This window comes from Stegostoma tigrinum, chromosome 17 (genome assembly GCF_030684315.1).
Source record: "Stegostoma tigrinum isolate sSteTig4 chromosome 17, sSteTig4.hap1, whole genome shotgun sequence".
Lineage (NCBI taxonomy): Eukaryota > Metazoa > Chordata > Chondrichthyes > Orectolobiformes > Stegostomatidae > Stegostoma > Stegostoma tigrinum.
Genome location: NC_081370.1, coordinates 64,278,698 through 64,293,132, shown reverse-complemented (window position 1 = coordinate 64,293,132; position 14,435 = coordinate 64,278,698). Strand labels below are relative to the sequence as shown.

Here is a 14,435-nt window from a genome sequence, read left to right as displayed (position 1 = left end):
ATAATTCTATGCAGTAACCCATGCTCTTAATTCATCTGTATTACCTGTTATATGTCTTGTATTGAACTAAATGCATTCCAGTACCTCTGAGCCCCATGACTTCCCTCTGCCTGATCTTACTGGGTGCAATGCATATCCCAGTCTTCCCTTTGTCCCAAGTCCATGCACTTACTATCCTGTTGTTCCCACTCCCACCCACTGCCACACTAGTTAAAACCCTCCTGAAGGGCTCTAGCAAACTTCCCACCCAGGATATTGGTGCCCCTCCAGTTCAGGTGCAACCTGTTCTTCTTGTACAGGTCCCGCCTTCCCCAGAACACATCCCAATGATCCATATACATAAAGCCCTCCCTCCTTCTCCACCGTTCCCTGTGTTCAACAGTACTCTCTCTCTGTTCTTACCCTCACTAGCCCACGGCACAGGTGGCAGCCCTGAGATTACTACTCTGGTAGCCCTGCATTTTAGCTCCCTACCTAACTCACTGAATTATCTTTGCAGAACCTCTTCCTCCTTCCTGTCTTCATCATTTGTTCCAGTGTGGACATTGATTTCTGTCTGTTTTCCCTCCCATTTCAAGATGTCTTGTACCTGCTCCGAGACACCAGGTCCCTGGTACCAGGGAGGCAGCACGCCATCCTAGAGTCTTTTTCGTGGCCACAGAAATGCCTGTCTGTGCCCCTGACTATTGAATCACCTACTACTATCGAGCCCCTGGACTTTGTCCCATGCTGCTGTATAGCAGAACCAGTTGTGGAGCCACCGGCCTAGCTGCTGCTTGTGCTGTCTCCTGAGATGCTATTCCGCCACAACAGTATCCAAACTGATTTACCTGTCTGAGAGGGGAATATCCACAGGACAATCTGCACTACCTGCCGCCTCATTTATCTGTCTGGACGTGAGGTGTCACCACTTTTCCTAAAGCTAATGTCTATCACCCTCTCTGCACCACCACCCCCCCCCCCAGCCCCGGCCCCCGCCCCCGCCATGAAGCCACTTTGCAAGTTACTCATAACATTTCTGCTTTGTATCTTCCACAAATTCTGAAACATTACATTTAGATTGTAATGTGGGAAAACATTAGTACTTCGTGGGTACAGTATCAAACTAATCATGAGAGGTATAGACAAGGCAGACTGCAAGAAGCTTTTTCCCAGAGTGGGGCACTCAATTACTAGGGGTCTTCAGCTCAAAGTGAGAGGAGGGAAGTTTATGGCAGATATGCGTGGAAAGTTCTTTACGCAGGTGGGTGCTTGGAACGCGTTGCCAGTGGAGGTGGTAGACACAGACACGGTAGTGTCTTTTAAGATGTATCTGGACAGGTACATTAATGAGCAGGGAGCAACAGACCCTTAGAACATAGAACATAGAACAGTACAGCACAGAACAGGCCCTTCAGCCCACAATGTTGTGCCGACCATTGATCCTCATGGATGCACCCTCAAATTTCTGTGACCATATGCATGTCCAGCAGTCTCTTAAATGACCCCAATGACCTTGCTTCCACAACTGCTGCTGGCAACGCATTCCATGCTCTCACAACTCTCTGCGTAAAGAACCTGCCTCTGACATCCCCTCTATACTTTCCACCAACCAGCTTAAAACTATGACCCCTCGTGCTAGCCATTTCTGCCCTGGGAAATAGTCTCTGGCTATCGACTCTATCTATGCCTCTCATTATCTTGTATACCTCAATTAGGTCCCCTCTCCTCCTCCTTTTCTCCAATGAAAAGAGACCGAGCTCAGTCAACCTCTCTTCATAAGATAAGCCCTCCAGTCCAGGCAGCATCCTGGTAAACCTCCTCTGAACCCTCTCCAAAGCATCCACATCTTTCCTATAATAGGGCGCCCAGAACTGGACGCAGTATTCCAAGTGCGGTCTAACCAAAGTTTTATAGAGCTGCAACAAGATCTCACGACTCTTAAACTCAATCCCCCTGTTAATGAAAGCCAAAACACCATATGCTTTCTTAACAACCCTGTCCACTTGGGTGGCCATTTTAAGGGATCTATGTATCTGCACACCAAGATCCCTCTGTTCCTCCACGCTGCCAAGAATCCTATCCTTAATCCTGTACTCAGCTTTCAAATTCGACCTTCCAAAATGCATCACCTCGCATTTATCCAGGTTGAACTCCATCTGCCACCTCTCAGCCCATCTCTGCATCCTGTCAATGTCCCACTGCAGCCTACAACAGCCCTCTACACTGTCAACGACACCTCCGACCTTTGTGTCGTCTGCAAACTTGCTGACCCATCCTTCAATTCCCTCGTCCAAGTCATTAATAACCCTTAGAAAATAGATGACGGGTTTAGACAGAGGATCTCGATCGGCGCAGGCTTGGAAGGCTGAAGGACCTGTCCTGTGTTGTAATTTTCTTTGTTCTTTTCTTAAACGTGACACTGAGCCATGTGAGGAAGTATTTAAATGTCCAGAAGTTTAGCTGGAATGATAAGTTTTGATAAGAATCTTAAAGAAAGAGAATGAGCTAAGGAGGTCTCAGAGAAGAATGATTAGAACTGCTACCCCTCCTCCTTTCCTTCAAATTCTCTTTTTCCTGAATAACTGATACCAGGAATATTTAGCATCTAGTTTTGCCCTTCCCATGAGCCTGGCCTCTATCACTGCCACAGTATCTTATTTCCACTTGCAATCTGCAACTGTAACCTTATTTACTGTATTCTATGTATATGCATACATGCACGTTAATTCTGCTTTGAACTTCTTTCTCCCGTACAATGGCTTTATGTATTAATTGCCTATTTTCTGTTCACGTGCCAGCCATATCCCTGAGTATTTTGCAAGCCCTGGTATTGTCCTCCTGAACTATTCTTTTATAGTTTTGACACCTGTGTCAAGTTAGTTTAAAGCTAGACAGTGTTTGGTTTGCCCATTGACTTCAGTTTTCCTTGAATTTATAGGCATAACAACTGTTGGAAAATTGGATTCTCATCCTTTTTCAATTGTATTTGTAGAATGAAGCAAATGAAGAAGTTCCACCAGGGGCTCCACAAGAACGTGCTAGTGTTATAGTTGAAATTGACAACTTAGAGCTGAGTGAGCTACGGAGAAGGTGAGTGCTGTTTGTTTTGCAGTTTTACAGCAATAAATACCACAATGATTTAATCTATTCACAGCCTAAAGAGAAATTCTGTTATTTGAAAATGTGCCTGTATATGTTTCAAGTAATTCTGAGTTTGGTCGAGAAATAAATTATAGTTTATGAATTTCACAAAACAGAGGGTCAGTTAATCACCACCTTTACAGCATATAATTAATCACATCAAAAGATAACTCTGTGGTGGCTAAACTGAAAAGGTGGTAGAAAGGCCTAGAACTCTGTGATTACTATTGGCTGTTAAATGAAAGGAGAAAGGACTTCCGAGACATTGGCCCAAACAGCAAAATTATACCAACACGACTCATATCGAAGGGTATGAAAAGAAATAGTAAGGAATTTAGTGATGCCTTAATTGATCGGACTCTCTAGTTTCAGATGTAGCATTATTAGATTTAAATTAAGATGTTGTTCACACAGACTCCTTTCGAATAAACCTGGGATTTGCGAATGGAAGTTGACTTTTATGCAGTCTTGGGGCTTCATAAGATTGGCCTAGGCTTACAACCAAGAGATGACACTCCATTTTCACTGCACATTGCCACCAGCATATACAACAGAGAGTGAGAACTGGGTCTGACTCTGGTTGGGGATGATATGCTTGCGCATTGGCAGCACCAATGAAGAAAAGATCAGAGTTAATATTTCAGGTCCGGTGACCCTTACTCAGAACTCAGGAAGGGTCACTGGACCTGAAACGTTAACTCTAATCTTTTCTTAACAGATGCTACAAGACCTGCTGAGCCTTTCCAGCAACTTGGCATTTTGTTCCTGATTTACAGCATCCACAGTTCTTTTCGTCTTTCTGCCTGCTAAGTAGGTAGGTACAGCATCACAATAACAGGGCCAGTGTGATCTCCTGGACATGTTTTGACTGCCTACACAAAAAATACAAAAAAAAGTAGGGTGTGTACCAAAGGCCCAGGCAGTCAGGGAGCGATACGTACCAAAGGCCCAGGCAGTCAGGGAGCGACACGCACCAAAGGCCCAGGCAGTCAGGGAGCGACACGCACCAAAGGCCCAGGCAGTCAGGGAGCGATACGCACCAAAGGCCCAGGCAGTCAGGGAGCGATACGCACCAAAGGCCCAGGCAGTCAGGGAGCGATACGCAGTTTCCCTTTTATTCACCAGATTGACCTGAGCATTTTCTGTTTACCTCTTCCAGCAGATCACATGGGTGGGGACGAAAGCGTGCATGTGATGACACACAAGGTGTCACAATTGTGCTGGACAGACTGGATGAACCAGCAGACCTTTTCCCATCTACTGTTGTTTGCACACTCATAATACTCTTAGTCAGAAAATTGCTTAAAAAAGGACGGGTGTAAGTAGAGAAACATTTTGAGAACCAAAAATGATATTGTATAAGAGCAGATATCGACGGAGAGAGCTGTTTTAGAAATTGTAAACCTGCATTGTCTGGTTTTTCATTTGACAGTTTAAAAATTGAAAATTATAGCCCATGAGTCTATGTCTTGCTTTCCTTCTGATGGTGCCTTTTCAGGGAAGCATCCTATGAGGAATCTGTCAGCAATTCAGATCAAAACTGAGCAGCCATAGCTCACAACAAGCAGACCAAGACCAGGCCGAGTAACTAACTTAAGTTTCTCTGAAATGAAACCAATTTACTAGTGTTTTAACTGCTAATTCAATCATGGCCTCTTTTCCTCCGAGCTATTTGTCAGCACTGCATTCACTGCCAATCTAGTCTAAATCCAACCAAACAGCATTGACGAACTTTCTCTCAAAGACTCAAGCCTGTTCAGATGTAACCCATTCAACTTTCATAGATCCCATCTCCCTCAGGAATCTAAAGCCTTCCATCCTGCACCGTTTCTCCAACTTGCATTCATCTGCTCTATTCTTCTGTTCCTATTAGATACAAAATTGGCGTGGTGGTAGAACGTAAAGGATGGTGGTAGAGGATTGTTGTTTAAACTGGAGATCTGTGACCAGTGGTGTGCCAAAAGAATCGGAGCTGGGCCCATTGTTGTTTGGCATTTATATCAATGATTTGGATGAGAATATAGTAAATATGGTTAGTACGTTTGTGGGTGAGACCAAAATAGGTGGCATAGTGGATAGTGATAATGGGAACTGCAGATGCTGGAGAATCCAAGATAATAAAATGTGAGGCTGGATGAACACAGCAGGCCCAGCAGCATCTCAGGAGCACAAAAGCTGACGCTTCGGGCCTAGACCCTTCATCAGAGAGCTCTCTGCTCTCTGATGAAGGGTCTAGGCCCGAAACGTCAGCTTTTGTGCTCCTGAGATGCTGCTTGGCCTGCTGTGTTCGTCCAGCCTCACATTTTATTATAGTGGATAGTGAAGAAGGTTACCAAAGATTACAAAGAGATCTTGATCAGATGATCCTGCAGGCCCAGAAGTGGGCTGATGGAATTTAATTTAGATAAATGGGAGGTGTTGTATTTTGGTAGGGCCCTGAAGACTGTTGCTGAACACAAGGACCTAGGGGTACAGGTTCATAGTTTCTTGAAAGTTGTGTCGCACGTAGACAGGGTGGTGAAGGAGACGTTTGGCACACTCGCTTTCATTGTTCAGCGCATTCAGTATAGGAATTGAGGCGTCATGTTGCAACTGTACAGTACATTGGTGAGGCCACTTTTGGAATATTGCATACAATTCTGGTTGTCCTCCTTTAGAAAGGATGTTGCTGAACTGGAAAGCATGCAGAAAAAAATTACAAGGATGTTGCCAGGTCTGGAGTGTTTGAACTACAAGGAGAGGCTGGATAGACTGAGACTTTTTTTCCCTGGAGTGTCAGATGCTGAAGCCTGACCTTTCAGAAGTTCATTAAATCATGACGGGCACAGATAAGACCATAAGACATAGGAGTGGAAGTAAGGCCATTCGGTCCACCGAGTCCACTCTGTCATTTAATCATGGCTGATGGGCATTTCAACTCTACTTATCTGCACTCTCCCCATAGCCCTTAATTCCTTGTGATCTCAAGAATTTATCAGTCTCTGCCTTGAAGACATTTAACGTCCCGGCCTCCACTGCGCTCCGTGGCAATGAATTCCACAGGCCCACCACTCTCTGGCTGAAGAAATGTCTCCTCATTTCCATTTTAAATTTACCCCTTCTAATTCTAAGGCTGTGCCCACAGGTCCTAGTCTCCCCACCTAACGGAAACAACTTCCCAGCGTCCACCCTTTCTAAGCCATACATTATCTTGTAAGTTTCTCCCCTCAACCTTCTAAACTCCAATGAATACAATCCCAGGATTCTCAGCCGTTCATCGTATGTTAGGCCTACCATTCCAGGGATCATCCGTGTGAATCTCCGCTGGACACGCTCCAGTGACAGTATGTCCTTCCTGAGGTGTGGGGCCCAAAATTGGACACAGTATTCTAAATGGGGCCTAACTAGAGCTTTATAAAGTCTCAGAAGCACATCGCTGCTTTTATATTCCAACCCTCTTGAGATAAATGACAACATTACATTTGCTTTCTTAATCACAGACTCAATCTGCAAGTTAACTTTTAGGGAATCCTGGACTAGCAGTCACAGGTCCTTTTGTACTTTGGCTTTATGAATTTTCTCACCGTTTAGAAAATAGTCCATGCCTGTATTCTTTTTCCTAAAGCACATTTGCTCACATTGAATTTCATCAGCCATTTCCTGGATCACTCGCCTAAACTGCCTAAATCTTTCTGCGGCCTCCCCACCTCCTTAGTACTACTAGTCTGACCACCTAACTTTGTATCATCGGCAAACTTCGCCAGAATGCCCCCAGTCCCTTCATCCAGATCATTAATATATAAAATGAACCGCGTGACCCCTTCCCTGAACCCTAGCTAAGGTCTCTTTCCAAGGGTAGGGGAGTTCAAACCCAAAGGGCATTGATTTAAGGTTATGAGGGAAAAGATTTAAAAGGGACCTAAGAGGCAAATGTTCCATACAGAGGGTGGTGCAAGTATGGCATGAGCTGCCAGAGGAAGTGGTGGAGGCTGGTGCAATTACAGCATTTAAAAAACATTTGGACAGGTACATGGATGGGAAAAGTTTAGATGGATATGGACCAAATACAGGTAAATGTGACTAGTTTAGTTTGGAAAACATGGTCAGCATGGACAAGTGGACTGAGGAGTTTCTTTTCATACTGTATGACTCTATACTCACTACTGTACCGGGAGTAATCCAGAGGTTACTACCTTGGAAGTCCTACTTTTCAATTTCCCACCTAACTCCCTGAAATCTGCGTACAGGACCTCACCACTTCCTTCCTGTGCATGGGTCATGGTCCATGTTAGGACCAATGGCTGTTCACTCTTCCTCTTCAGAATGCCCTCCAGCTGTTGCATGACATCCTTGAGTCCAGCACCCGGGAGGCAAGATACCATACTGGAGAGATGTCAGTGGCCTTAGAAGTGCCCGTCTACTCCCCTCACCAAAAAACCTTCACCCCCATTAACCTTTCTCTCTTCTTTATATTCTCCCCATTCTTCCCCTCCACTGACTTGGGCAGGTCGACCATGTACACTGCTGCCATGCCTCTGACTGGCCTCCAGAGGGGATCCATGAATTACACTCTTTTCCAACATCATTGTAAAAGCAAGAAACACTTGAGGAATTCCTCAGTACCTAGCTGGTCCCCTTCTTCTGTCTGGCTGTCTGCAGGATCTTGTTCTTGGGGAGATAGTAAGAACTGCCGATGCAGGAGAATCTGAGATGACACAGTGTAGAGCTGGATGAACACAGCAGGCCAAGCAGCATCAGAGGAGCAGGAAAGCTGACGTTTCAGGTCGAGACCCTTCTTCAGAAAAAAATGGATCTTCTTCTTTGCAGGTTTCTTGGTTCAAAAATGCACCATTGGCTGTGAACTACTTCAGGGTTTTACAATGGTTTTAAAGGCACCATGCACATACATACAATAAAAGCAAAATATTGTGGATGCTGAAAATCTTAAGTAAACACAAAATGCTGGATAAACTCAAGGTCTAGAAGCATCTATGGAGAGAGAAACAGTTAACATTTCAAGTTTAGCATGATTCTTCAGTTTCTGTTAAATAGACGTTTTTAGTCAGTTGCTCATTGGTCAGACTCTTTTTTTGTACATGTGATCTAGGCTTGCAGAATCGGATCAACGTAATGATTCAGCTCACCACGAGCTGTCCCAGTTAACAGAAATGTTAGCACATGAAGAACTAAGGAGAAGGGCTGCAGAGGAAGCATTGATAGCAGCTGAAGAAATACTAAAGGGGTCAGTGTTAAAACAGAACATCTTAAATTTTCCTGGAACATCACATTGTTGCCTCGTCTTTGTTATTCATTGTATAAGTGCTTAAACATATACATACAGTCATTACTGCATGAACAAGCCAAGTGATATATCAGATTATACACTGTCCATTTTAACTAACCAGAATTATACATTTGAGTGTTTGTCCGGTGGAAAGAGACATGTGAGTTGACAATTAAAGGATCAAATTGCATAGAAACACTTCATTCTTTCATCAAGCCTGTGGGAATGATTTAAAGAGGGTTTCCAAAGAGTCCTGCATTCCTGCTGTACTTGCTATAGTCCAGCAGTTTCTTCCTCTTTTAAGTAGAATTCCAACTCCCTATTGAATGTTACTTTTGCTTCTGCTCCACTACCCTTTCAGGCCATGCAATCACAGTTATAACTGGCTGAATATATTTCTCCTCATTCCTTCCTTGACTTTTTTATTTAACCAGTTATTAAACATTTGTATCGACTTGGTTAGCAAGCATTTTCTCCCTCCCCATACTATTTCAACCCCTCAAAAAAAATCCACTGTCTATAGAAACCTCTGTTCCTTAGTCATTTGAACCTAATTTAGAAACTCAGAAGCTTTTTCTGTCCTAAGTCTTGAGGAGCATTGGAAGCTTTGTTGAATATTGTATTGAGCTCTTTTTACTTTACATTCTGTTCTTTCCAGTCTTGACATTACTGCTGTCAGACAGACACCTAGAGAGTACACCATACAACTGGAATCTGATGAGGAACGTGAAGCATTGTTCATAGATCCCAGCGAACAAGTTGTGGTCCGAAAGGTGTGTAACAACATTTGTTTCTTCACATGCTATTTTTGACCCAGTTTGCAAAAAATATCTTCTTGCCCTCTCCACCTCATCCACTGTCACCAATGGTACTGTGCCATATTTGTTGTCTAGGTAGGCAACGGCATAGTGGTATTATCGCTATACTATTATCCCAGAAACGTAGCTAACGTTCTGAGGACCCAGGTTCAATTCCCACTACGGCAGATGGTGGAATTTGAATTCAATAAAAAAAGGTCTGGACTTGATCATTACTGATCACCATGAAATCATTGCCAATTGTCAGATAAACTCATTTGGTTCACTAATTTCCTTCAGGGAAGGAAATCTGCCACTCACCTGGCCTAGCCTACATGTGACTCCAGACCCACAGCAATGTAGTTAACTCTCACTGTCCTCTGAAGTGCCCTCTAGCAAGCCATTGAATACCAACTGAATGTACAAATCTCTACAAGGTCTCAAAGAAATGAAACCAGACGGGTCACCAGGCATCAACCTAGGCACCGGAAAGGACAATAGCAGAATCAGCCCTGTCGATCCTGCCAAGTCGTCCTCACTAACATCCGGGGGCTAGTGCCAAAATTAGGAGAGCTGTCTCACAGATTAGTTAAGCAACAGCCTGACGTAGTCTTACTCACAGAATCATATCTTACAATGTTGCAGACACCACCATCACCATCCCTGGATATGCCCTGCCCCACTGGCAGGACAGACCCAGCAGAGGCGGTGGCACAGTGAGAGTTGCTCTGGGAACCCTCAACATCGATTCTGGATCCATGGTCTCATGGCTTCAAGTTAAACATGGGCAAGGAAACCTCCTGCTGCTGACCACAAGCTGTCCTCCCTCAGCTGATGAATCAGTGCTCCTCCATGTTGAACAACACTTGGACGAAGCACTGAGAATGGCAAGGGCACAAAATGTACTATAGGTGGGGGGGGGCTTCAATGTGCACCACCAAGAGTGGCTCAGCTGCAGCAGTACAGATCGAATTGGTCAAGTCCGAAAGTACATGATGCTAGCCTGGGTCTGTGGCAGGTGGTGAGGGAACCAACAAGAGGGAAAAACACACTTAACCTCATCCTCACCAATCTGCCAGCTGCAGACACATCTGTTGATAACAGGATCGGTAAGAGTGACCATCGCACTATCTTTGTGGAGTCAAAGTCCTGCCTTCACATTGAGAATAACCTGGGTCGTGTTGTGTGGCAGTATCACCGTACTAAATAGAACAGACTTTGCACAGATACAGCAAATCAAGACTGGGCATCCATGAGACACTGTGGGCCATAAACAGTAGCAGAATTGTACTCCAGTACAATCTATGACCTCATGGCCCACCGTATCCTCCACTCAACCATTACCATCAAACCAGGGGGTCAGTCCTGTTGAATGGAGAATGCAGGATGGCATACCTGACAATGAGGTGTCAACCTGGTAAAGCCACCAAATAGGACTATTTACATGCCAAACAAGCATAAGCAACAAGTGATAGACAGAGGTAAGAAATCCCACAACCAACAGATCGGATCTAAGCTCTGCAGTCCTGCCACATCCAGTTGTGAATGGTGGTGAACAGTTAAACAACTCACCGGAGGAGGGGTGTCCACAAATACCTCGATCATCAATGATAGAAGAGCCCAGCACATCAGTACAGAAGATATGTTTGAAGCAAACGCCAGCCAGAAGTGCCAAGTGAATGATCCATCTCGGACTTCTCCATTGGTCCTCAGCCAATTCAATTCACTCCACGTGATATCAAGAAATGGTTTGAGACACTGGATACTGCAAAGACTATGGGCCCTGACAACATTCCATCAATAGTACTGAATGTAATGCTCCCCTAGCCAACTGATCCAGTACAGTTCCAACACAGGCATCTACTCGGCAATGTGGAAAATTGCCCAAGAATGTCCTGTACACAAAATGCAGGAAAATCCAACCCCGCCAATTACTGCCCCATCATCAGCAAAGTGATAGAAGGCGCCATCAACAGTACTATCAAATAACACCTGCTCAGTGACTCCCAGTTTGGGTTCAAACTGGGCCAGTCACCTCCTGACCTCATTACCACCTTAGTTCAAACGTGGGCAAAAGAACAGAATACCAGAGGTGAGGGTGAGAGTGACAGCCCTTGACATCAAGGCTGCATTTGTACAGGTGTGGCATCAAGGAACCTCTGGCAAAACTAAAATCGGTGGGCTTCAGGGGGCATACTCTCCAGTGGTTGGAGTCATCTGACACATAGAAAAATGGTTGTGGTTGTTGGAGGTTGATCGTTTCAGCTCCATAACATCTCTGCAGAAATTCCTCAGGACAGTGTCCTCGGCCCAACAATCTTTAGTTGCATCATCGATGACCTTCCCTTCATCATAGGGTCAGAAGTGGGGATGTTCGCCAAAGATTACACAATGTTCAGCACCATTTGTGACTCCTCAGACACTGAAGCACTTGGTGTTCACATGCAACAAGATCTGGACAATATCCAGTCTGGGGCTCACAAGTGGCAAGTGACATTCACGCCACACAAATGCCAGGCTATGACCATCACCAATAAGAGACAATCTATCCACCATCCCTTGGCATTCAATGGTGTCACCATCACTGAATTCCCCCACAATCAACATCCTGCATGTTATCATTGAACAGAAACTCAACCGGATTCATCACATAAACACAGTGGCTAAAAGAGCAGGTCAGAAGCTTGGAATGCCATGAAGCGTAATTCACCTCTTGACTCCTCAAAACTTGCCCACCATCTACAAGGCACAAGTCAGGAGTATGATAGAATACTCCTCACTTGCCTGGATGTATGCAGCCTCAACAACATTTTGTCATTTTTATAAATGACCTGGATGAGAGCGTAGAAGGATGAGTTAGTAAATTTGCAGACGACATGAAGGTCGGTGGAGTTGTGGACAGTGACGAAGGATTCTGTAGGTTGCAGAGAGACATAGATAAGCTGCAGAGCTGGGCTGAGAGGTGACAAATGGAGTTTAATGCAGACAAGTGTGAGGTGATGCACTTTGGTAGAAGTAACCGGAAGGCATAGTACTGGGCTAATGGTAAGATTCTTAGTAGTGTAGATGAGCAGAGAGATCTCGGTGTCCATGTACACAGATCCTTGAAAGTTGCCGCCCAGGTTGACAGGGCTGTTAAGAAGGCTTACAGTGTTTTAGCTTTTATTAATAGAGGGATCGAGTTCCAGAACCAAGAGGTTATGCTGCAGCTGTACAAAACTCTGGTGCGGCCGCACTTGGAGTATTGTGTACAGTTCTGGTCACGCATTATAAGAAGGATGTGGAAGCTTTGGAGAGGGTACAGAGGAGATTTATTAGGATGTTGCCTGGTATGGAGGGAAGGTCTTACGAGGAAAGGCTGAGGGACTTGAGGCTATTTTCATTAGTGAGAAGAAGGTTGAGAGGTGACTTAAATGAAACATATAAAATAATCAGAGGGTTAGATAGGGTGGATAGGGAGAGCCTTTTTCCTAGGATGGTGACGGCGAGCACGAGGGGGCATAGCTTTAAATTGAGGGGTGAAAGATATAGGACAGATTTCAGAGGTAGTTTCTTTACTCGGAGAGTAGTAAGGGAATGGAACGCTTTGCCTGCAACGGTAGTGATTCGCCAACTTTAGGTACATTTAAGTCGTCATTGGATAAGCATATGGACGTACATGGAATAGTGTAGGTTAGATGGGCTTGAGATCGGTATGACAGGTTGGCACAACATCGAGGGCCGAAGGGCCTGTACTGTGCTGTTATGTTCTATGTAACACTCAAGAAGCTTGACACCATCCAGAACAAAATAATCCGCTTAATTGGCACAATATCCGCAAGCATCCACTCCCTCCACCACCGATGCTCAGTAGCAGCAGTGTGTACTGTCTACAAGATGCACTTCTGAACTTCACCAAAGATCCTCCGACAGCACCTTCCGAACCCATGACCACTTCCATGTCGAAGGACAAGGGCAGCAGACATACGGGAACTCCACCACCTCCAAGCTCCACTCTAAGCCACTCACATCCTGACTTGGAAATATATCCCTATTCCTTCATTGCTGGTTCAAAATCCTGAAATTTGCTCCATAATGGTTTTATGTGTCTACCCAAAACAGCAGCTGGACTTCGAACATTTCAAGAAGACAGCTCACCATTTCCTTCTCATGGCCAGGTATGGATGGGCAAGAGCAGCTGGCCAGCCAGTGACACCCACATCCCACAAATGAATAGAGAAAAATAAAATATGCTTTTTCATGAAGATACCACAAATCTTTGTATAGATTAGGAAAATAAAATTGGCAAAGTTAACATTGAGTAAATATTCACAACATATTTGGGATACGTTTCCTGGAACAGTGTGTTGTGGATTCTACCAAAGATGAGACAATGCTAGATATGATAACTTGTAATGAAGCGGGTTTAATAAATGATTTCAGAGTAAAAGATTCCCTAAGTAACAGTGACCGTAACATGGTAGAATTTAGCATTAAGTTTAAGAGTGAGAACTTCAGTCAGAAACAATGGTGCTAAATTTGAACAAGAGACTTAGATGGGATGGAGGTTTGAATTGTGTGAAGTGAATTGAGAAAGGACTTTTGTGATCAGAGATAATGGGAACTGCAGATGCTGGAGAATCCAAGATAACAAAGTGTGGAGCTGGATGAACACAGCAGGCCAAGCAGCATCTCAGGAGCACAAAAGCTGACGTTTCGGGCCTAGACCCTTCAGCAGAGAGGGGGTTGGGGAGAGGGTTCTGAAATAAATAGGGAGAGGGGGGAGGCGGACTGAAGATGGATAGAGAAAAAGATAGGTGAAAAGGAGAGTATAGGTAGGGAGGTGCGGAGGGGATAGGTCAGTCCGGGGAAGACAGACAGGTCAAGGAGGCGGGATGAGGTTAGTAGGTGGGAAATGGAGGTGCGGCTTGAGGTGGGAGGAGGGGATAAGTGAGAGGAAGAACAGGTTAGAGAGGCAGGGATGAGCTGGGCTGGTTTTGTGATGCAGTGGGGGAAGGGGAGATTTTGAAGCTTGTGAAGTCCACATTGATACCATATGGCTGCAGGGTTCCCAAGCGGAATGTGAGTTCCTGTTCCTGCAACCTTTGGGTGGCATCCTTGTGGCACTGCAGGATACAACGCATCATCCTCCGACGCTTCCACCATCTACAATCCGACCCCACCACCCAAGACATTTTCCCATCCCCACCCCTGTCTGCCTTCTGGAGAGACCACTCCCTCCATGACTCCCTTGTCCACTCCACATTCCCCTC

General features: G+C 44.9%; 1 protein-coding gene across 2 annotated transcripts in view; it reads left to right on the top strand.

The window, feature by feature from the left end:
- The window catches only part of LOC125459525 (golgin subfamily B member 1-like), a 114,649-nt gene that overhangs the window by 86,166 nt on the left and 14,048 nt on the right, over positions 1 to 14,435 (top strand). For both annotated transcript variants that reach the window (XM_059652216.1, XM_059652215.1), the window contains 3 exons: positions 2,975 to 3,072; positions 8,210 to 8,344; positions 9,045 to 9,159. In XM_059652216.1, the coding sequence (XP_059508199.1) occupies positions 2,975 to 3,072; positions 8,210 to 8,344; positions 9,045 to 9,159 (348 nt within the window). The remainder of the gene's footprint in view (positions 1 to 2,974; positions 3,073 to 8,209; positions 8,345 to 9,044; positions 9,160 to 14,435) is intronic.